The following is a 25,208-nucleotide window of genomic DNA, read 5'->3' as shown; positions in this document are numbered from 1 at the left end:
CCATTTACCAAGTATCGCAACAACGTTGTATAGCATTCAGGTCATCGGCTAAAGCTACTTTACCCTCAGTACTACGGATATCTCTGTAAACCATGGTATCGCCGGCAAATTAAAGTTTCTTACTATTAACCACGAAATTAATGTCGTTGACGTAAACAAGGAACAAAAGAGGTCCTATAACCCTTCCCTAGAGAAGGACTGAAGTGACTTCTACTGCATTTCAGATAACACCATATACACTTTGTACGCAACCATTGTCTTTTATCTAGCCCGGGATATTTTTACCTTTCATAGGTTTCTAGCTTTGTGAGTAGTTGACTGTGAGGTTGACACTTCGACCTGAAGACGCCTCCAGGACTGGAGGCGAAACAGTTGTCCATTAACTCACCTACGCGACGGAAATTCCCGAAAGAAGAATGAATTCATGTGAGGTACCTTGTCGAACGCTTATCTGAAAATTGGAGGGCTTAAACTTGAGGAAGTACTTTGGACGAAGATGGTCAAAGTAGCAGGGGCATAAGAAGAAGAACTGCATTATCCAAAGAATTTTGTACTAGGAGAGAGTTGAGATTAAGGGCCTTGAGTAATGCTGTTAAGAAAATGCTAGCGCAAATTTGGATTTGAAGCGTAGTTTTGAAGGCGGGGGCGGAGATTTGGTCGTTGAGGAAAGAGGGTAGCCATAGATTATGGAGGCTTTTGAGAGATGCGGGTGAGGAGAAGGATGGAGAGAGTAAAATGGATAGAAAGGAAAACAAACGGAGAAGTACTCGGTATGGAAGGGAGTAGAGTTGATAGTCAGGTAAAATTCGAATTGGGCAGAAAATGTGGATGCAGAGCATTTTGTATGGCGATGAAACATTGAAAACTGTCTAAGTAGCGAATCGACATGTTGAACGGGATGGAGGGAAGCTGAAATTATGAAGAGTAGAAGAAGGGTTTGTTCTAGCGCAGGGTGCCCGTTGTTTAGATAAGACTTAGAGATATAGGTGTGATTAATCGTTGCGTGTATTCAAAACCCACCTCAACCAAGAGATTTTGTGCAGGTGGACTAGCTTAATAATAGAATATACTTTTATTTCGCTCAAAAAATACCACCGTGAGAGAGAAAATCATTCTTTGGGAAACACAGCATCGTCGATTAGCCATTTTATAAATTTATCTTCAATGCATTGAGTGTTATAGATCCTTGTTACTTGTTGAAACTCTTGATTAACTTCTTAAATAAGACTTGTTAGAAATTTTATCAAATGATGCCGAGAATGAATAGTACCCCGTTGAAATTAAAGAGTCTCTTAATATGTTTAATGGCAACATCCATCCGGAATGTTATGATCATCCGTTTCAAGGTTTCCAATAGTGAAGTGCGCGGCACAAGCGATTGATGCGAAAAGCCTCGGCTTATGGACGCACTCGAAAAATAACGTTGGCGGTCACGGATCGTTGACACGTGTTGTAAAAACCGGAGGCGTAAAAATAATTAAGCAAGCACGTGTGCAGCTCATACGTGCTCCAGAGCATGACGCAAATATTAACCAATGAAGGACTGAAAAATGTAATTTTCCAGAGTGGTGTTTTACATTCCCTGTGTTTGTTATTTATCTTTATTGTGGCTATTTCACTGTGCCGAACGCTGTGTTATCCTTGTGACAAGCCCTAAGGTATTGATCGCAGATGAATTTTAATTTTAAAATGAAAGTTTTAGAAGCGTTCTGGCTATATCGCTAAAGAAAGTTTGAAAGGATTCAGGAAATAAGAAGGGGGATGGAAATAATGAATTCGTAACCAAACGGCAAACTATTGAAAATGCAATCAAAAGTATACCCAAAAATGGCAAATGCGCATCTTTTGTTGAAAGTTTTAATTGAAACTCCGCGCGTGTTTTATTGCTGATATCCCTCAGGCACGACGAGCCTTCTCTGGGCTCAGTGTTGGTGGTGAGCAGTAACATTGACAAACCCCTTTTACGAGAATGCACCGTCGTTTTTATGTGGCATCATCACGTGAAAACGTGCGATAGACTGCAAATCGAGATGAAATGTCTATTCAGGAAAGAGGACAATGAATATAAAAAAAACGGGTCGCATGTCTACTCTGGACTAAATTTGGATTGAGTTTTCGTTCACTACTGCAATACGCCAAACCTTGTTTTTACTGTTAAAATTGTTTCTTTTGGTTCACCGCTTTCCAAGAGTGTTAAAAATTCATATTTCAAGCACTTATTTAACGTAGTTATACATATAGTAATGCGATTTTAATTGGAGTTATAATCCCGGAAATCATTAGTTAGGAGGTGTTTTTAGAGGCCTGTAGTTGCACCTTCTTATATCTCCTTAGACTTTTTTAAGTTTTATAAATTTCACCGTGCCGATATTTTGAAAGTGATTTGATCAGCGTGATCCCGTGCAACTATTCATCGTGGTCAACCGATAAAGAACGTGGATTCATACGCCTTCCGGGATTGGCACTGGGTACGTTGTCCTCGGTGGCAACAGTTTTGCTTCCTCTTAAGGAGGCGTCTTCAGCTCAAAGTCTTGGCTTAGTCCAAGAAGATACTTCCAGGGGAAGGGAAAGAGGAAGATGGAAACTGTTTTTGACGGAATAAACAGCGCACGAGACGAAAATCCCCGAGGAATTATGAATCCAGTACACGGGCGTCTCGATATTTATACCTGTATATTCGTTTTTATCGCAGCAGTGCCAACGTTTATAAATATCTGACTGTGTATATGATTTTTGCTACAAATCCGGAACGCTGCCAGAAGATTTCAAGAGGAGCTCAATGGTGACCATACCGAAGAGAGCAAGGGCTGAGAAATGCGAGGAGCACCGAACACTGAGTCTAGTGTCACATGCCTCCAAAGTCCTGACTCGGATAGTAGGCAGAAGAATCGAAGGAAAAATCGAAGAAAACCTGTCAGAAAACCAGTTTGGATTTAGGAAGAATAGGGGTACAAGAGAGGCAATACTATGCCTGAGACTACTAATAGAGAAAATGATCCACGTGAGAAAACCACTGTACATAGCCTTCGTAGACTTGGAGAAGGCATTCGATAACGTAGAGTGGAATAAGATGTTCAGTACTATGGAAAAGCTGGGAATGGACTACAATGACAGAAGAACCATACATGCGGCTCTACAAGGATCAGGTGGCCACAATACGCATGCAAGAAGGAAGAAATATAGAAGCAAAAATTAACAAAGGGGTTCGACAAGGATGTAACCTGTCGCCAGCACTCTTCAATATGTACATGGAAGAAGCGATAAAATAAATAGAAGAACAAGGAATAAAAGGTATCAAAGTGAATGGAGAGGAAATCAACATGTTACGAATTGCTGATGACATCGCTATCGTAGCAGGATGTGAGGCAGACCTGCAGAACTCACTGAACAAAATTGAAAAAGTGTTCCTGGAATACAACATGAAAATCAATAAGAAGAAAACTAAGGTGCTAGTGTGCGGAAGAGAGAAAACAGTGGCCGACGTCCGCCTGAAAGGAGAGAGATTGGAACAAGTGGAATCATTCACCTACCTGGGAAGTACCATTACTTGGGATGGGAGAAGCACGTCAGACATCAAGCGTCGAATAGCACAAGCTAAGACGGCATTCATGGCTAAAAGGCCTCTACTCTGCTCGAAGAGCATAAGACTGGAGACAAGGAAACAGTACGTGAAAACATTCGTATGGGCAATGGCCCTCTACGGACCAGAAGCATGGACCATTGGAAAAACGGATCAGAAAAGAATAGAAGCCTTCGCGACCTGGTGCTGGAGGAGGATGTTGAACAATGGTCGGAAAAGGTGAGAAACGAAGAGGTATACAGAAGAATCGGAGAAGAGAGGACTCTGTGGAACACCATACGCCAAAGAAGAACAAGGTGGGTCGGCCACGTAATGAGGCACAACAGTTACGTGGGAAGTATAATGGAAGGAAAAATTGAAGGAAAAGCCCCCCGAGGAAGACCAAGAGACAAGTATCTGGGGCAAGTGAAGAAGGATACGGGGAAGAAGAGCCATAGGGAAGTGAAGGAGCTAGCATGGGATAGGAAGGAATGGAGGGCTGCAGTACACCAATTCTAGGATTATAATACTAAAAAAAATATGATTTTTGAATAAAATTTAAATGCTCTATGCAAAGATAATTTTATCTTCCCTCCACGTAAGTTTATTTACACTTTTAGAATTTATCAAACGTCGTACTTTGTCCAAAGATAACAAGTACCCCAGGAAACCTTAAAACTTAAATGCAACGCATTTTACCACTTTAATTGCGCCATTGTTCTCCTTTTATTTATTTATTTATCGACTTAATTGGGCGAGGTTGAGACTTCTAGTCCCTTCTACCACCTAACCCTTACATTAAAAACATTACATTGAAGACAATACAACCAGAACGTTAACCCACCGCCACCGTGGACGGCGAGGGTAGGGGCATGTTGAGGGTAGTGTTGGCCTAAACGTACTTGACATGCATATTTGACCTGGTTTTACATTTTGGCGAATGAGTTTGAGTTGAGCTCATGGTGAATCTGATTTTCCAAATCTTTGAGTAAAACAATCTGGAAGCTGATATCATGAACCATGGAATTTCAGTGATCAGTTGTAAAATGAGAGAATTTAAATTGCACATACTGCCGGTATGCGTATGAAATACGAGGTCTGTCCCAAAGATAATTGGACCAATTTTTTCCCGGATGGACGGACGGACGGGCGGCGGTTACTCTGGCTGGGTTCGAGGGAGGGGAGTCTCAGGAAAGGCTGAAGGCCGGTGGTAGTTGGCTCTGAAGTGTTTGGTGTATCTCGGTAGTATTTTGGACCAACAGGGTCAAAGTAGTAGAGACATAAGGAGAAGAATTGCGCTAGGCAAAGAGGCTTTCACAAGGAAGAGGGAGTTGATGACAGGGACGTTGAGTAAGGATATTAAGAAAAGACTCGTAAAAACTTTGATATGGAGCGTAGCTATGTACGGTGCGGAAACGTGGTCATTGAAGCAGGAGGATAGACGTAGACTGGAGGCTTTTGAAATGTGGGTGTGGAGAAAAATGGAGAAGATGAAATGGACAGAGAAGAAAACAAACGAGGAAGTTCTTGGTCTGGTGGGCGAAGAGAGGGGTTTGTTGGGAGAAATCCTATGGAGGCAGGAAAAGTGGATGAAGGGGGGATTGGCCGGCAGTGGGATGTTGAAGACTGTGATGGAGGGGAGAATGTTAGGCAAACGGGGAAAGGGAAGGAACAGGATAGGGATGTTGGACGGGATGAAGGGAGGAAGAAGGTACTCAGAGATGAAGAGGGACCTGATGTAGAGTAGGATGTTGTGTTTTGCTAGGAGTCACAAAATATTTATTTAGGAGCTTCGAAAGTTAATTTTGGCGTAATTGATAGTTTCTGGTAGTACCTTTTGCACTCACCTTCTTTCTCTGCTTCCACCGTCATGCCTCACTACATCCTTGCCTCGCAATTCATTTCTGCCATCGCCAAGGTTCAAGACTTCGATTACCTCGTTCTTCAATCTTATCTTTTGCTCATCTATTTCGACCTAAATGTTTTTTGTGTGATTGATTGAGTTTTTCGTGAAGTTATCAGGTCATAATAATTTTTGACTGGCTCTGATCTCGTTACTTTACTTTCAATTCACGTGTCCTTTGCAATCTACAAGAAGTAATTTTGACAAGCAATGAAATCAGCAAGCAAAAATCAATAAGAAAAGTGTTGCATCGAATATTTTCGGGGAAATCAGGGGCGAAGATATGCTATTGGGGGGGGAGTGGGGGTGTCCGAAGAGCTTCCTTGGATTAATATTACATGGGATGTATACAATGAATCGGGAAAAGTTTCGGGAAAATGGATTTATTTCAGCAGATATTGCTACAATTCCTCCAAATTTTCAAAGTACATCCATCCCTTGAGCGTCGACACACTTTTGCCCTTGCGTCTATTCCACGACGCGAAAGCTCCCTGGTAGGCGGATTCCGGAAGGTCCTTAAGGGTACGCGTGCAAGCTTCTTTGACAGCGCTTAGGATCCCATGGTGTTGTTCTTCGAGGGAGAAGTTCACTTTTGGGTGTAATAAATAGTCTGCTGGTGCCAGGTCGCGACCGTAAAATGGTTGGGGAGTCGTCGCGATGTCGTTGCAGGTCTTCGCAAGCAGACGCTCAACTCTCTGCTCTTGGTCGTCCGTCAAGACCTTCACGATGTCTGGTCTGAGGGAAGATTTTCAATATAAATCAACATCATCATCTCTTCTACAAAGTTTTCGGCAGCATCCAAATCCGCACTCCGTTTTTTGCCAGACGCCTAACTTTAGATATTCCATGAAGAAGCCCGAAGCGATGAAACCGACCACAGGAATGCAGGATTCATTTTCAAACCACCGCGGTTTCTTTTCTTGCTCTATCAGTATTAAACCGAATTCCGGCAAGCCTTCACTTTTTCTTTTCTAAACCGTTCAAACAACTCTATCGATGTCGTTAGTTCTTTAAGAGAACGTTTTCCTGCTATTCATTGGATTTATGGTGTCAATGACTGCATGGCTTTCAGCGAATTAGTTTGTTTGTTTAGGCGTACACAGTGGGACGTACTATGCCACGCCATAATTCTATCGGAAGATATTTCAGCTTTCCTTGAAGACGTGTGTCTTCCGTGAATTGAAATACATATTCTCTACGAGCATGAACACGAATGCAGTCTGAGTGGCGAGTTTCTTCCTTCAAGTGTTGTACGCAGGCTGTCAGCGAGACCTTCTCATCTGCAAAGCAACAAAATGTGTTCGCGTGTATGCCATCGTCGTACAAAGCATCATTCCCGTAGCAACTACTCCCTCCCTCTGTTGCCTCTTCACTTCCTCTGCTCTTCTGATGGTTCTGTGAGAATCGTAAACTGGAAAGAAAGCACGAAGGGGATTCATTACACTTCATAAATCTTCACTTTCATGCTTGTTATTTTGAAAGGGGAAGCCTTTCATGTGACCTTAATTTCCGTGGAGACCAGTGAATTGCAGAGTTAAATAGTGCTATTGGCTGAGGGGTGCGTACCATACAATGTGGTTCGCAATTACTGCATTTAAGTCACTCGTCTCGATGTGAAGTTTTATTTAATTTTGCTGCTTCATTTCAGGAACAATAATAAGTCCAACATCAGCTAAAAATCCAGTGTAAACTTCAGTTCAATCATTTTTTTAACATCAAGGTATCAAGACTGAAATCTAATGACGGAGAAATTAAAGGAAAAAAGAATTCGAAGTGCACACCCAGCTTTGTCGCAGCTTAAACCGTTAGCGAGTGTCCGATTTAGAAAATTCGGAAGAAAATCATAACTCACCTTTTATTTCTTCATATATGTATGCCTCTTCCAGTAAAGAAAGATATATGTTATTGCGGCAATATCAACATAAATGACGTCGATAGGCTGGAAAAAATTAATAATTTGTAGGTGTCAGATGAATCATTCATTTCCAGAAACGAAACGCTGTCATGAAAAAGAGCTGAGATTTCAACGTAAGTGACTGCTCAGATGAAAGTGATTTAACTTATTCTGTTGTTGGCGATGGCGCCTACTGTTAGTATTTTGTATATTTTATCGAAGTTAGGAGCTGGAATTAGCTCTCAGAGTCTTGCCTCTTCATGTACAAAAATTTGATACTGGAAGAAAGCTGATGTGCGCCTACTGTGGCCAAAGCCCGCTCCGCAGAGCGAAGGAAATTCAAATCTCCCGGCAGCGGAGAAGCTTCCCCTCCACCCGCGCTCCGATGCGAAAGGGGAGAGTCTGCCACGTGGCGAGCGATGCGTCACACAGTCACGTGGGAGTGCCGTCACTTCTCCCCTCCCCCGGAGTCCCCTCAGCGCTCGCCCATTGGCTACCGCCCGGGCCAGGGCAGGTATATAAGGGGTTGGAACCGGCTGTGCGATCATCCAGCTTCCTGCATCCTGATCATCGAGTCATCCAGATACGTCGAAGAGTCGCTGTACCACCTTCTCCATCGAGACGACTTTGCACTGCTCTGCAGTGGAAAGCGCCGTCAACTCCACCTCTCGCCGGCTCCTCGCCATGGCGGCCATCTCGTCGCCTGGCGTCTCCCGCCCTGGATCCCCCGTCGATGAAGACGGGTTCGTTCGGCCGCGGCGTTACGCCAAAGTCATCGCGCCTGTCTTCAGAGACGAGTCAGAGAAGCAGCAGAAACTGAACTCGCACAGACAGAACGGGGTGGGAGTCCCAAGGGAGAAAGATCGCAGTGAGCAGATCCTCGCTCTCCCAAGCTACCTGTCTGCGCAGAGAGGAGATCCTCGCCCTCAGGTTCACTCTTCCTCTCCCCCCCTCGCTACCTGGTGGCGCAGCGAGGAGATCCTCGCCCCCAGGTTTTTCGCTCGCCAGGACCAAGCTCCACCGGACGAATGCCGCGTCAGCCGCGCCGAATACGGAACGCCATCCGGGCTCGGCGCCGCTCGGAGGACCGACCCGCCGCGACGCCGCCCCGCCGCTCCGACACTCCGCCACCAGCACCTCCGCCACCAGCACCTCCGGCGACCACCCCGGGATCATCGCCGACCCTCAAGGACTACCGGACCTGGTTGGCCGAGGCCGCCCAAAGCTCAACCGGACGAATGCCGCGTCCACCGCGCCGCCTCCCAGCGCCAACCGAGCTCGAGGCCGCACGGAGGACCGACCCGCCGCCCTGCCGCTTCCGCGACCAGCCAGAAGCCGGCAAGGACCCCGGCCGCCATCCGGCAGCTGTAGCTGCACCGGACTCCACGCGCCCTTCAGGCAAATGACACTCGACCTTCTCCCTGGGAGAAGGTCCCCTACTGAAACCATGTACTGGACAGAATAAACGCCCTTCGGGGTAATCAACCAAAACGGCAGGGAGGTTTTATTTCTCCAGGGACCCCAGCCCTTGCCGGGGCAAATGCTCACTCGCTCTCGCGTTTCGGGGCGGGTCGCACAGCCAACCCCGGACGCAAGCGACACGACAAAGCAGTGACATACTATAATGTATAATGACAAGCACTCAGCTCTTGATTATCATCGAAGTTGTGTTTATGGCATATATTGCTTTTTTGATGAAAAGGAGCCTTGCAAACTCTGTTGAAAGTCATTTGGACTGTATAAAACTAAAAAAACCAGTTGAGAACAGAAATAAATTGTTTCTTGCAATTGAGACTATTATTTTGTCCAGAAGTCGAGAACTTGCATTTAGAGGGAGTAGGGATTATGGCAAGACGGTTTGTGAGAAACGGCCACATCATATTGGGGAGAACATTCGTGTTATATTTAAATATCGTGATAATAAATACATTGAGATATAAACAGCTTTAAAAGTTTCTGGAAAAAGAGATAGGTTCACTGGTATAACAACAAAATGAAATGATCGAGTTATATCATAAAATAGTTCTCAACAGTCGTTCTTCAAAAGTGAATAAATCCAAATATTTTTTGTTGTACGAGACTGTAAATGTGAGTGGGGCGGATCAGGCGTCTCTTTGTGTTCGATGATGTTGACGTGGACATGGAGAGGACTTACAGCAATTTATTCCCGTTAGTGATTCAACTGGAAGGCGGCTAGCTTCCTTAAAGTTAGAACATTTCTTTCGTTTGGGATAGAAATGCAACGCTGAAGGGAGCAAGGATTCTCAACTATTCAAAGGGCCACTCACAAGCTACTGTCGTGGTGTGCAGTCTTACCTGTATGCTGCATTTTGACCCACCCGATGGCGGTCTCTGTCTTCACTGATTGGTGGCCCACTCACTCGGGGTCCAAATCATGTTACATGCATGCGGTCAGGAACTGCTTGTGGACTGCTCACAATTTTTTGCACCCGAAAAGAAAAACAATTTTCTCAGAATACATTGGAAGATGTGAGTATCACTTACTGCAAAAAATCTGAAATGACTTGGTGCAACTCGATGAATTGAGAGATTTGATGCAATAACTTACGTTTTAGGACTTCTTGAGCCATGGATAGATGCACCGACAACATGGCCAAAAGGTTCATCATTAATATCCAAAGAGGTAAACACATTGGACTCATGTTCTATTATACGATGTGAATTTGTCAGACCTCTTTGATAATTGTTAAGGTCTTCGAAGTAGGCCGACTACTAAGCAAAATCCTTTAAAGGAACATGCCTGTGTTTGAGGGAGGCTATGAAGTTTGATGGTGATACTAAACATGTAGTGGAAGTTATGAAAGCTGGTGCCACGAAAACCTTTAGAACTCCATTTGAATAAGCAACAGACGTATCCCTAAAACTGTCTCGTTTCCAAGAATGATGGGAATCCGGCAAAATGAAAATAAACTATGGTCCCAAAGGGTGCTTCAAAGTGGAATTTTTGGATCATCTCACGAAAGAGTTGAAATCTAAGTTTACTGAGCACGAGAGTGTGCTATCGAGATTAGACTCACTTCTCGTGAAATCGGCATCGGATGTGATATTAAAAGAGAAACTGGACGTGTTTTTGACTTAAGTTAAATTTTATTTGAGAGATGTGGTGAAAGCTGTTGAGGTCTCAGCGGAACCACGGATATGGAGTAGGAAATGCAGCAGACAAGGCCCTTGTGGGGCGTGATTGGACTTCGTGCACGCAGCAAAGATGTGTCCTGGAACTCTTCTGCCGATTTTGATGACACCTCCAGTGGCAATCGTCGTGCCATTGGGGTTTCATTTTCCACTTGAAAAGGATAAAGATCTACTCGCGAAATACAACAGGGCAGGTAAGTAAAAGTGTCATTTATATAAATATAATATCAGTTATTTATTAGTTATCAATTAGCAGTGCCAGGCAAGAAAGGCAGTGGATCTTGTACACATTGAAGTAATACTCTGCGAATTCAATAATTTATTGCTAATTACAAAACTAGAAAAAACGCAACGACAGTAATATTTCAGCTTCTTTGATAGTCGCATTTTCTTCTTTCCAAAAAATACCCAATGGTTCAGTATCACTCTCAATTCACCGTTCACAGCTAGCTAGCGACGCCCATTTTGGCTTTAGATGATCTCGGTCCAAAAAAGAGGAAACTGGGCTGGTCATTAGAGGATAAAATTCAAATTCTGTTGCATATGTTGCCAATTTCATCTTTTGTTTTTTTTTTGTTCTTACACTCTTGTTTTCACTAACTCAATCCAAATTGTATTTCAAACCTAAAATTATTATCAAAATTAGTTCAGTGTCGCGTTAACATTATTGCAAGATCAAGGATGGCTAAATGGGCTTAAGTTCACATAATCTTCTATCTAGATAAGCATCGACGTGGATTCTTGGTGGCGTGGCAATCGCTTTTTTTACCCCGTCCAACTGGATAGCATGGATACCAAAATGAACGTGATGATCCCGTCGAGGGAAGTACAGGTGTTCGCAAAAAAATGTATCCCTGCTATAAATTATGAGACGGTCAGTTTTAATCTCCACTGGACCACAATGCTTACCCCGAAAATAGCGAGTGGTTCATTTGTTGACTTAATTTGTGCAATACTTCCGATTATTTGCTCTAAAAGACGACTCATTTACCATTGTATCGCAGAAGGCTATCTTAATTTAGCCGACTTTATATGATTTCTCTAGTTTGGTTTGTGCTCACTGTAATGTAAATAAGCGTTCCTCTGCAGACTTATTCTAGGTTATTCAGCCTATCTATGAGTTTTACTGTGCCTACGGTGTTTACTGGAAAATTAAACGTAGAGAACATTCGCATTCGTTGATTTTTATTTCAGATAGTAAAATGATTTATTGTTCAATCCCAGCGCACTTTGCACGGCGTTATTGCAATGGAATGATAGGACTCACAAAATAGTGTTTGAAGTCGTGTCCCCGGCGGAATGATTTTACTCGCAGAGAGCATAGGAGTCGTCGCTATGTTGACGACCGTTTCCAGAGGGGATCGGAAGTTGAGTCACTAAAAGTTCATGCGTGTCGTCAAACTTTTTATAGCCAATCGGCAAATAAGAAATAATCTATTGGATTTGATACCATTTCGATTCATGCAGAGTAAACAAAGTTTTCGAAGTCGGTTCTGTTCAAATCGGGGTGTGGAATCAGGGCAAAAAAGCAATGCATTACAAGGTACCTTCATGTACGCATGTACCCGTACTGATCCCTGCTTAGGACCCTGGTTGTGCTATACTTAATCAAGAGAAAACGTAGCCGCGTATTTGTCTCGCTTGCCGCGGACGCAGGTGTGCTCCCACACATTCGTAATTTGTACATTGTATCCTTGCCATGCGTGTGAGATTCATGCTCTTCCGCCAGGGTACGAGGGGCCAGATTCCTCGTGCCCTCCCTCCCGTTAAACCTTGTCCCTCCCACACCCCCTCCCTCCGCCGGGGGACCTGCGAATTCCACCCGCGCGTGTCGGGGGTTTGGGGTGGGCAGCTGAATCGAAATTGTCGATGCAGATGTATGGGTTTATTCGAAGGACTGCCCAAATGATAAGACAGATCTGATGCTTTTCCGGCGTGAGTTATGCTGAGGTCTGCTCTGGTTCTTCACCGAGTCAAACTCTTGCATTCCTGCTGTCCTTCTGCCGACACGAGTCGTCGTCCATCATTCATCCCTGAGCGCGACGGAGGACTCGTGCATCGAAACGTCGACAGAAATTGACCAGGTGGCGAAACCGTTCGGAGTTCGCCCGTCGGCGCAATAATTTGATGTGTTGTCGCCGCAGTCGTATCCTCCCGTCAGAAACTGTTCTTTTCACTTCTTCATTTGTGTGGAAACCAAATCCTTCGAGGCATAGGATCTTTTTAGTTGTCCGTTTGGCCATTTACCCCACAGTTTCATCTCGAAGATGTTTGTCATAAATCCATTTCTTCGCATATCGCCACGCTCCAAACAAACGTTTTCATGAATAATGACTGATGGGACAGTTGATCAGCGGTTATTTCGTGTTGGGAAAGTGTCGCTTTCATTCGCGATATTGATTCAGTATTACCAATGAAATGCTGTATGGAATAAAGCACCCGTTTGAAATACGCTGAAATTCATTCTCGCCAATGTCTCACCCTCTCCCGCTTAAACTATACATTTCTTCACCAGCCGTCCCCATCGATACATTGTAATAATACCACAATGTAGAGGAACGCTTCGTGCCACCCGAAAAACCTTCGGAAGGGTACCAATGTTTTACATCTAAATTGATGCTTTATTTCATATCCCGCAAATCTAACCGGAATAGCTTTAGCCCTGACAAAGCATTCATTCTTCATGAGTTTTAATATTCATTAAAAGGTTTAAAGACGTATAATATCAAATATCGAAACAAAATTATCGATAATCGGAAAACATTCGATCCGATAATTATCAAGTGACTTTCGAGAAAAATTCATCTCTATGGATAAATATCGCTGTATCCATAGTTTCAGCAGGCTCCTTGGGAGAAGTGGTGGTGGGGGGGGATGTTGAAGGGGAGCCCTTCGGGAAGTTAAAGAGGGGAGAGAGATTTAGGGGTTGCGCACGCGCGCGAATAGGGGAGTGGGACGGCGGTCGGTTGCTTTCACCCATTCGTTCCGAGTCGAGCGCACGACGGCTCAGAGATCGCCGCTGACCGAAGGCGAAAGAGAAGACGACCCCGTCGAAGAGCGGCTCAAGACACGGGAGATCCCCTCGGACTCGCACGGCGGTGGGTGGCCTCATCCGTTCCTTATCCTGCCCTTCTCCTGGCGTACACTTACTTCCCCCAAGAACCGACCGCTACCCCTCACGGGCTCTTTTGACCGCTGAGAGACGAACCCCTCTCTCACTTCCCTCTTCTTCTCGCCATTTTCCTGGTTGACTGTGATTCCTAGTGACTAATCCGCTAACGTGAATATCGAACCACCGATTCCGCATTAATTCGCGATGCTTGGAGATGAATGATGGGGTCTTTGTCTAATTATTTCTGAAAGTGTATGCATAAAGTATTTGATGGTGCAAATGCGTAGTAACATTTAGAATTCAATTCTCAATTCAGTAATACCACTTATGCGCGTTTTAATTTTTCTGATTGTAAATTTCCGCGAAAACAAAACCAATTCAGCTTGCTGCATTCGGCTATTGCGTGGCATTTATCTGCATTCCTAACTCCCTCTGTGTCGTGTTTTGAGCTATTGGCTATAAAGATGCCACTTGTTTATTGTTAATTTCCCTTTACCTAACCTCATCTATAGAATTAAATTCTAAATAAAATGGGTCTCATAGCATGCCACGAGTGTGGAGAATCGTAATAGGGAATTTAAAATAATTAAATATGGAGGTACAAGGGGGACTTTTAAAAACGCCATAGAGGGCACGGATGACTTCGAAATACCTACTCTTAAAACCTGCGGAGACTCCCACGTTTAGGAGGGAGGTTTGGGAGTGCACCCCATTTCGTTAGCTTGTAAAACTTGAATACTCAGCGACTCGTCATAAGCATGCCTAATTGAAATGTTGCACTTAAAAATCTTATGGACGATTAAGAATTATATTTTAGAAGCCATTTTCTTATCTTTCGTTTTGCTTCGCCGCATGGAACTGTTAAACTTCTGCTTCACTATCGTAATTTCTTTATTGGGAAAAGTCAAAGTAATTAGTTTAAAACTGAATATTATCCTCCAAGCTGAAGAGCCAAAATATTTTTGTCGTGCTCATTTTTAGATGTGAATCTATGCATTTCATTCAGGAGAAATTATCATAAATGTAGAACTCCGTGAAAAGTACTTTTTGTTCATAATTGGAGAGCTCATTCAGTTTCTTTCACGCTCTCTTCATACTCATCCAAGTTTCTTCTGTAAACATAGAAAAATAATGTCATTTTTCCTCTCAGAGGTTATGATCCAGCCGGTAAATACGAATGTGTACGAGAAAACGACGTCATCGTACAACCAACGAATCACAAGACGTTTCACGTCCCGCTGGAAGTTCAGCGTTTTTGTTTGATCCATTGCGTTGCAGCTCTATATTAGTTAGAATAGGAACGTGGAATGTTAGGACAATGATGAGGACAGGGAAATTGGAGAATGTTAAGCGAGAGATGGAAAGGGGAAATATACATATTTTAGGTCTATGCGAGGTGAGATGGAAAGATAGCGGGGATTACTGGAGTGATAAGTATAGAATAATATACAGCGGTGGGGACGAGAGCCAACGAGGGGTTGCCATAGTATTAAATGAAGAGGTAAGTAGAAGCGTAGTCAACATAGAGCAGGTAACGGATAGAATACTACTAGTGGAGATAAGAGCAGAACCGACGAACTTGGTTATTATTCAGGTATACATGCCACCGAGCAACCATAAAGAAGAAGAGGTCGATAGGATATACGATCAGTTAGAGGACATGATCGCGTGTGTTCCTGCAGGGAAACATTTGATAGTGATGGGGGATTGGAATGCGACGGTAGGCGAAGGAAGAGATGGTGATGAGGTGGGGGACTACGGTTTAGGCACGAGGAATGACCGCGGGGAGAAAGCAGTTGAGTTCTGCAGGAGACAGGGGTTAGTCATCACCAACACCTGGTTTATGCACCACAAAAGACGCAGGTATACATGGAAAATGCCAGGTGACTAAGGAAGATATCAGCTAGATTATATCCTGGTTAGACACAGGTTTAGGAACAGTGTGATAAATTCCCACAGCTTCCCGGGAGCGGATGCGGACTCAGACCACAATTTAGTTGTTATGAAATGTAGCGTACGTTTCAAAAAGATAAGGCAGGGGCGGCGAGTTAGAAAATGGAATGTAGAAGCGTTAAATGGGTTGAAAAGGAAGGAATACAAACAGGCGGTAGAGAAAATCATGGAGGATGGTAAAGGGCTTAGTACTATCGAAGAAAAATGGGAAATGATCAAGAAGGGGTTGTCTAAAGCCGCAAAACACACTATTGGAACCGTTAACGCTAAAAGGACTAGGAAACCATGGATCACGGATGAGATGATTACAAAAATGGATGAGCGGCGAAAATGGAAGAATATAAATACAGAATTAGGCAAAATGAAGTACAAAGAATTGAACAATAAATTGAGGCGGGCAACAAATAAAGCAAAAGAAGCATGGTGGAAGACGCAGTGCGAGGATATGGAAAGTCTGCAGAGGAAGGGTGAAATCGGTGCGCTGTACAGCAAAGTTAAATCGTTATCGGGAAGTAAGAAAGGAAGAGCTATGCTAACAGTTAGAGATAAGGCGGGTAAGGTAATAGTTGACGCAGGAAAGATCCAAGAGAGGTGGAAGGAGTATATAGAAGAACTGTATAGTAAGGAACTCAGACCAACAAAGTTAGACATTGAAAAAGAAAATGACGTAGAGGAAGACAGCTTAGGTCCAGGCATACTAGACAATGAGATAGAAAGGGCATTAAGGGAGATGAAACTAAATAAGGCCGTAGGGGTAGATAACATTCCCGTGGAACTTTTGAAATGCTTGGGAAAATGTGGGAGGAAGAGGCTATATGGGCTGATCCGTAGTATTTATGAGGAGGGAATCTGGCCGGAAGACTTTGTGAGATCAGTTTTAGTTCCTATTCCGAAAAAGGTAAAGGCCACGTCATGTGAGGACTACAGGACAATTAGTTTGATATCCCACGCAGCTAAGGTTGTTCTCAGGATCATAAACAAAAGGATAGAGAGTAGGGCAAATGATTACTTAGGGGATGATCAGTTTGGGTTTAGGAAGGGGAGAGGTACGCGTGATGCCATTGCAGTAATGAGATTATTAATTGAGAGGAATATAGAACACAACCAGGAGGTATTTGCCTGTTTCGTAGATTTCGAAAAAGCGTTTGATAGAGTAAATTGGGAAAAACTAATGAGTATATTGCAGAAAATAGGAATAGATTGGAGGGAAAGGAGGCTAATCCGCAACCTGTACATGTCTCAGACTGCTCAGGTGAGGGTGGGAAACGGGGAGTCAGGATGGGCAGTGTTAGGAAGGGGTGTAAGGCAGGGTTGCCCATTATCACCGTTGCTGTTCAACCTGTACGCAGAAGAAATGATCAAAGAGGCATGGGAAGAACTGGAGGTAGGAATGAAAGTGGGCGGAGAATTCGTAAAATCAGTTAGGTTTGCTGATGACCAAGCTTTAGTTTGTAAGTCAGCCAAGGGGCTGCAAGCATTGCTTAGTGAATTGGAAATTCAGTGCGACAGGTATGGGATGAGAATCAATATTAATAAAACAAAGGTTATGCGATTTTCTAGAAAGAAAAAGGCCAAGCTTAACATTAAAATAGGAGGGCAAAAGCTAGAGCAGGTAGAACAGTTTACGTATCTCGGTAGTGTTTTGGACCAACACGGTCAAAGTAGTAGGGACGTAAGGAGAAGAATTGCGCTAGGCAAAGAGGCTTTCACAAGGAGGAGGGAGTTGATGACAGGGACTTTGAGTAAGGATGTTAAGAAAAGACTCGTAAAAACTTTGATATGGAGCGTAGCTATGTACGGAGCGGAAACTTGGTCATTGAAGCAGGAGGATAGACGTAGATTGGAGGCTTTTGAAATGTGGGTGTGGAGAAGAATGGAGAAGGTGAAATGGACAGAGAAGAAAACAAATGAGGAAGTACTTGGTATGGTGGGCGAAGAGAGGGGTTTGTTGGGAGCAATCCTATGGAGGCAGGAAAAGTGGATGAAGGGGGTGTTGACCGGCAGTGGGATGTTGAAGACTGTGATAGAGGGTAGAATGTTGGGCAAAAGAGGAAAGGGAAGGAACAGGATAGGGTTGTTGGACGGGATGAAGGGAGGAAGGAAGTACTCAGAGATGAAGAGGGACCTGATATAGAGTAGGATGATTGATTTTGTGTTTTGTTAGGAGTAATAAAATATTTGTTTGGTAGTTGTGTCCGTCCAAAAACCTACCTTAACCGGTAGATTACTTAAAAAAAAAAAAAAAAATATATATATATATATATATATATATATCGGTCGCGGTAGCCCAGGGGTAGACTACTGACCGGAGGGCCCGGGTTCGGATTTTTCGGGTACCAGATCTTCCTGAGAAACCATAATCGGCACATGGAAAGGAACTGGCCCCCCTACCCTGATGTGTGAATTTCACGCACCGTCGGGCTTAGAAATGGACTTAACACCGGGCTTAGTACTGGGTGAACTCTACCATCATCTACCAAACCGACGCTCCGGTTGATTACTGTGTTTATGGTTTTATATATATATATATATATATATATATATATATATATATATATATATATAACCATAAACACAGTAATCAACCGGAGCGATATATATATATATATATATATTTGTACATTATATATTTAAACTGATGGAGAGTTAATTGAAATGTCCATCTTTTTTAATTTTTGACTGGCGTTGTAATAATTTTGTGGGATCTTGTTTTAGTTTTGATTTTTGTTTCCAAACGTCACTTTCAATGCTTAGCGCCCAGGGATTTACCCCGTATCAGTTTGCATTCCTTTAATGATACAGGATAATAATAATATTATTATTATCATAAATTAGCATCTTCACGAATACCTATTAGAGGTAATTAAAATAAAATCCCAGTTAATTAAATTCATGAACTTACCATGGAATATAAATGGCGAACAACCCTGGTCCTGTCCTCATAGAGAATCTTCAAAAACGGAACGCATTCGCAACTTATTTATGTAGTTTTATTGTATTCCGCCACTCCCCCCTCTTCTCCCTCTGCACGTGAGATGCCTAGCAATAGAAAGGAAACCTTGTTGATCCTCCTCACCCCTCCTCCCTCTGGAGACAAAACTCCTCCTCCTGCTTAAGGGAGAGGGCTACCATCACCCCCCCACCCTTTCAATATTCTTCCCCGCCTCCACTCGTGTGTGTTTCCATGCAATGAATTAAAATGCAGACGTTTACCTGATGACGACTCTAAGGCATCGGGACGCGCGTTTTATGTCACATTGAGTAAATACGTGGGCAGTAGAAGCTGCGTTCTTCATTTATACAATGCGGTTCCACCACGTTACGTCTGATACGATTGATTTGATGGTTTCTGGTAGGTAATCCTTTTAAAAATTTCAGTTAGAGGTTGTTACAAGACACACCAAAAACTAATGTGGTTACTCTTATAAAGCATCTGGGCTCACACGTCTATGCAAAGGCAAAGGTTTCCTGCTTCCTGGGCGACATGCTTCAATGTCGCTGTGAGCGCAAGCGGGGTGTGCGTGGACGCTTCTGTTTGGTTTCTACCTCTCTCCCTTGAGCACCATCCCAGTCATCAACGTGGCCCTGGTTTTGATGGGCGAGACCCCTCGAAATAAGGTGTGAGTCTGTGGAATTCGAGCCCTGTAAAGCTAGGGAGGTGGGTCTTTGCCTCCATTACCATTCCGTAACCCCCGACGTGTAGACAATGGTGGAAAGGATAAGGTGAACTTCTTACGGCCTTTTTAAGACTAACTATATCAAATAATATTTCCTTAAGCCATTAGGGGAAATATAGTTGGTGTTTTGTGTTTCGGCGAGCCATCACTTGGGAGTTCGGATCTTCTTCCAGGGTGGAACTGCGACGGGGAGCGCCGGCGCGTTGAATCTACGAGTTCAGTGCGGCGTGCGAAGGGTTGGCCGGGCGGGGGGAAGCCCTCGGGATGATGTCGCGGGGGATGTGCTGCGGTGTCGTCCTGGTGATCGCCGCCACCCTCGTCGCCATCGCCACGCTCCTCATCAACACCTTCTACGGCGCGGGTGAGTAGACGCCCTTTCTGTTTCGTTCACCACCTCGGGATTCGGAAAACCTTGACGTGACCGCATTTTAATGATGCAGAAATGAATCTTGGAGGTTGAAGCAAGCAGCGTGGAAGCTTAATAGTAATTATAAATCGCTTACTCTAGGTTGAGACTGAAATAATCCCTACTGTAACCTCTTCTGTCTCTTCCAATTTATGGTTAGAACATTCGACATGTCAAAGATGGCTACAATAATGTACAACAAAAGGGAAAATACAACTATGCAAAATCTTAGAATGCATATTTTACATATGCATTCTAAGATTCATATTTACGAGAGCATAATCGAGAAAAAATAAATTCATATCCATCTCCTAGATGCATTTTAATCAATCGTAAGACAAAGGCTAAATGGGAAAGGGCGCTGTGAAAAACTTGCGAATCATATCGCGACACGATAATACATTGCCGCTGCATATCAATAAACCGTGCTATACTTCATGGAATAAAAATAAATACATGAGTTCACAAAGAATAATGGGAAGTATCAGGAAATAGGATATGCTTAGAATAAGACTCTGGAGAATAGTCAATGAAATTAACCGAATATTCGCCTTGAGCCAAAGACTCGCCTATAGTTTTAAGAAGTATCGGAAATGTCTTCATTTTTTACTCCTTTTCATAGCAGTAAGAATTTTTCTTTGCACCTGAAGTGCATTGACTAGTTTCTTTTCAACAAGGGATGCTACTTTTGACTAAGTAATTCAAGCTGAACGTACTTTTCATTACACTTTGAAAGTCATACACGAAAATCCGCCGTAGGGATTGCATAAATACCACAATAAAGTGTGCTTTGATCAATGAAAAAAGGGGGTAGTGAGTGGTTTTATGATGATATTTCAGTAGCCTAATGTATTGCACGAACCTAAGAACGGATTACTTGGATGTTGAAACTCTGGGATGTCATTAAAATGGACACAGTATAGCAGCAGACAGGGCTTTTAATATATAGGAGACAGGGAATAATCATGGCGAGTTCTTGGTTTATGTACCAGGTATACATGGGAAATTTTCGGGAATGCAGAAAGATTACAGTTATTCTGCATTATAGTTAGACGTAGAATTTGGAATAGCGGGATAAATTGGCACAGTTTCCCGGGAGCGGAGGCGGACACGGACCATAAGTAGGTAATAATGAAGAGTAGCCTCCGATTCGAAAAGATGAAACCGGGGAGAGGGTTTAGGAAATGGAATTTGGAAGCACTAACAAGAATGTTAAGAATAGATTATTTGCTGGCTATATAGAAAATAATGAGGGATGATGGAGAGAAGGGTACTATACGGGAACACACATAAGGGCTATTGAAAACCGCAAATGAAACAATTAGAAGAGGACAAAATATACGGATTATACGAAATGATTACAAAGATAAACGAGAGAAGTAAATGGGAGAACTTAAACAGAGTCAGATAGAAGCAAGTATGCATAATTGAATAAAAAACTGAGGCGGGAAAGTAATTGGGCGATAGAAGCATGGTGTATGATGCAGCTCCCTGTACAGGAAAGCGAAAGCACAGTCAGCAAGGAAGACCGAATAATTCGGGCAAGCAATCGGAAATAAGTCAGGAAAATTATTGATTGAACCGGGTAAGATTCAAGGGAGATGGGAGGAATAGAGAGACGAACTGTATGGTAAAGACATTAGGCCAGAAAACTTAGACAAATTCTAAGAACTGTGGGAGACACCGCTACAGTAACATTTAACAGAGTCCTTTTAGTTTTAGTTCCTATTCCAAATAAGCTAAAAGCAGTCAAATGTGAGGATAACAGAACAATACATTTTATTTTGCACACAGCCAAAGTGGCACTTAGGATCATCATTAGGAGGATGGAGGGCAGTGAAAACGATTACTTAAAGGGATGATGAGTTTGGGTTCAGGAAGGGGAGCGGCACGCGTGATGCCATAGCAGTAATGAGGTCACTAATAGAGAGGAACATAGAATAAAATCAGAACGTATTTGCTTAAATCGTAGATTTCAAGAACGCGTTTGATAGAGCAAATTGGGTGGAATTAATTAATATAATGCAAAAATAGGAGTAGACTGGATTGATGAGAGGGACATTGACTAAGAATGTTAAAAAAAAGGCTCGTTAAAGTTATGATATGTAGCGTGGTTTTGTACGGTGTTGGAAACATGTTTGTTGTAGTTAGACGATAGATATAGAGTGAATGCTTTTGGGTATGATGAGATATTTGCAATGGGGGAACGAGCGAGAAATCGCATGGCATGATAGGAATGCTGGGAGAAATCCAAAGGAGGCAGGAAGAATGGATACTGAGCGTTTTGATTGGCAATTGGATGCTCAAGATTGCGATAGAGGGGGAAAGAATAGGATGGGCAAGTTGGACGGAATGAAGGGAAGAAAGAAGTGTGCGGAATCGAAAAGAGGTTTATTGCAGTGTCGGATTTCAGGTTGTGCTTTTTTTTCAGGAGAGGCAAGGAAATATTATACGATACTCGTATAGCCTCTGCCAATCCTAAACCCACCCTAACCGGTGGAGTACCAATAACTATAATAATTCTGAATTGATTACAGTTATTACACATTCTCTCTATTAGTTTTAAAATCAATTGTCAATATTCATAACTAATAATTACTTTTTTCCAGCAAAATACAAGTTTTAATGCATTTTCTTTTACAATTTGAATGGAGGGCTAATGCGATGTGACCCTGATTGGCTGTCGGAGCGCCTTAGATTAATTTTACCACCGCGTATACTTTTTTATCTGCGAATGCTAACTTGCTATATAGTTTCCCATGACGTGAAAAAAGTACATCGAACAAAACCTTTTTGAAGGGAAGTGTTACCAAAACCATTCCTTTCCGCATGACCTCATTAGAAAGCCATTCAATAATGTAGTGTTCTTTACAATATTGTTTGTTCTGCCTTTTATCTTTTTAAGGTTCCCCTTCCATCCCTCGTTTCTCTCTGTTGGGGGGACCATTCCGCTACCTGCAGCGTTGGGTCACATTCCCCGCCCGTGTCCTTGGGGAAGAGACCGTTTTATGTTGCATGTTCCTGTGGTAGTGGGATTTCGCCCTCCTACTTTACAAATTGCACGTTATTAGATAAATTTCACACTGCATCCTAAGGTGCCATTATTTGTTAGACGATAGTATATGTATTTGCATGCGTGTAGAATGAAAGGATTTTTGTATGAATATACACGCCACTGTGGGCATAATTTTGCATGTATGTGTTGGTTTTGTTCCTTTATACGGGTGGTAACCTAACACCCCCCGCTACACGGCCTTGCGGCGGCTTGCGGGGAAATATGTTGATGTCGATGTACCACTCAGTTCCAAAATAATGTAATATTTAGCACTTACACTGGAGTACTTACTTGAAAAAAGGGTTCCTTATTACTGGAAGTGGGAATCCATGTCAGTCCGTGGACTGCATTTGTCAAGGAAGATATATGTCTTTCCGCGTCGCAGACACTGGCTGTCTTGGTCCTTGCGTTCATTTTCTTATTGGTTGTCGAAGACAGCAGTGCTTTGTCTACTAGTTCTAGTTATCCTTTGCATTTCGTTATGTTGAGCATTTACAATTGAGGAAGAATGAGACTAAGACACCAAATTACGTTTCTTTTATTGCTTGATTCTCCACTGCGTTTCTTCCTCCACAAGTATGATAAATTTGGTCTATTTAACTTAATATTATCCATATTTATAAGTGGAGGCACGGTGAAAGCGGGGAAATCACTTGCAGTTCGTAATTGCAACTTCCGACTGAAGTGCTGATTGCTGGACGAAGCGTGTACCGTGGGGGTGCGACGTGGGTGGGTACAACATCACCATCTAAGCACGTGCAAGTGCGTTCCCAAGTATTTGCGGCTGGAAGGAGCTCGAATCGAGTCCTTCGACTATCTTTCATCCTCCGTCCCCGGATCGCATGGGATCATCGCAGGGTGGTTTTGATTTCAGAATTAGATAGGGTGAGCTAGATTTGAAAAACAAATGTTATCCTATCCTCCGAAAACTCCCTCAACAACCTACTAATACTTACTAAGTGTGAGCGAAGATTATTAGAGAGCTAAGGCGTCGTCAATCAAATTTGAAGCAGATATTTTCTCTGAAGATATTAAAAACGTTTCCGTGGCAATCCTGCTTTACGGTCACAATTATATGGTGCATGTTTTTCATCATATTACATCCATTGCAAGAATTTTGTCTTTTATAAATGTAGTATCGGTTGAAACTTGTATACTTTGGTGAATGTTATTCATTAGTTACATCCAAATACATTGTTCAACTTTTTTCTAATCTTAAAATTTAAGTAATATATTTGATAAGGAAAGGGCATGATGCTTAAACTCGTTCGGTTTGCAGAGTACAGCCTGTTTTTCCTTTAAATATATATAATGTGTAAAGAAACTCCTTTGTATGGCAACTTCCAAAAAATACTGGAAGAGATCGGACTATTCCTGATGCAACAGACGTAGATTCCGAACTTCCCCTCTACTGAATCAGTTCTTGACGTAATTAATAGTTGCTGTTTCTGTAAAACGGAGTAAACTATTGCACTTTTATTCCCAATCGTATTTGCAAGGATTAGACGCATGATTTATTCTCAAAACAGCCAATTTCTTCTTGCATTACTTGAAAACTGAATAATAAGAAGGATGAATTAGTATGCATGTCTCTTTGCTTGCTTTGGACTGTTTATTATTGGACGGCTTATTATTGAGAGGTAACAAAAAAATTAAATGATGAGAAGGAGAAGGGAGTGGATGAGAGGTTTTATGGTTGTGAAAAGATTTCGGATGATAAACCAAATACATGCATTTTTATTCTTTTAGCATTTATTCTCTCGACCCAAAGAACTCCCTTCTTCTTCGTGAGTTGTTTGATGGAAAATCAGTTGCTATCATTCATATTGCTATCTCTAAACTAATTATTTTAATCAATCATATCGTTCCCTGCGCTCAAATCTTTCTCTCTGCGTTTGGGCGACTCTTTCGAGGGTCTTGATTGATTAACTACACGAAAAATGTCTGCGAACGCCATTGGCAATTCCAAATAATTTTGTCATGTTGTACGATGAGTTGAATGACCCATTGGAATTATTATGATCATATTATATGATAGCACCATTACAGTATCCTCTAATGGTTCGCCATTTAATCCTCTTTTAGAAAAGTGAATTTGCATATGGTAATGTGATCCTCAAAATTCATCATATGGGAGTGATTTACTATTAATAAATCAGATGTACTGCTCTCATTTGTGTTTCTTGAAATGTGAAATGCTCCTTTCCTCGCCTGTTGTGATGCGAACAGTTGCTCCTGCGTTAAAGGATTATTGATTGCTTGCGGCGAGTTACACAATCTCCAAACGACGTGAAAACAAGTGGAAAGTTAAGGATTGTGGTGAGACCAGTCAACTTGTTGCTTCGTGGAGTGGCTATCGTTGCGTTTATTTCAAAGGGAATACATCTTGACTTCAAGCTTGATCGTGGTATTTCCTGCGAAGGGGTTTTAAGGAAGTGTAATGGGAAGGAATCAGTGCGCACGCACTTCAACTAACACCGCCGCTATTTTTTTACA

At 42.6% G+C, this 25,208-nt stretch overlaps 1 protein-coding gene across 1 annotated transcript in view; it reads left to right on the top strand.

The window, feature by feature from the left end:
- The first annotated feature begins 19,079 nt into the window (after window positions 1–19,079).
- LOC139694759 (relaxin receptor 2-like) overlaps window positions 19,080–25,208 on the top strand; it is a 70,589-nt gene continuing 64,460 nt past the window's right edge. The window contains exons 1-2 of the mRNA XM_071593266.1: window positions 19,080–19,192; window positions 19,425–19,612. Coding sequence (XP_071449367.1) covers window positions 19,516–19,612 — 97 coding nt within the window. The 5' untranslated portion in view covers window positions 19,080–19,192; window positions 19,425–19,515. The remainder of the gene's footprint in view (window positions 19,193–19,424; window positions 19,613–25,208) is intronic.

The sequence above is a fragment of the Hetaerina americana genome, unplaced genomic scaffold (assembly GCF_022747635.1).
Source record: "Hetaerina americana unplaced genomic scaffold, ioHetAmer1.1.p SCAF_54, whole genome shotgun sequence".
In the NCBI taxonomy this organism is placed as follows: domain Eukaryota; kingdom Metazoa; phylum Arthropoda; class Insecta; order Odonata; family Calopterygidae; genus Hetaerina; species Hetaerina americana.
This window is presented reverse-complemented; position numbering and strand designations above follow the sequence as displayed.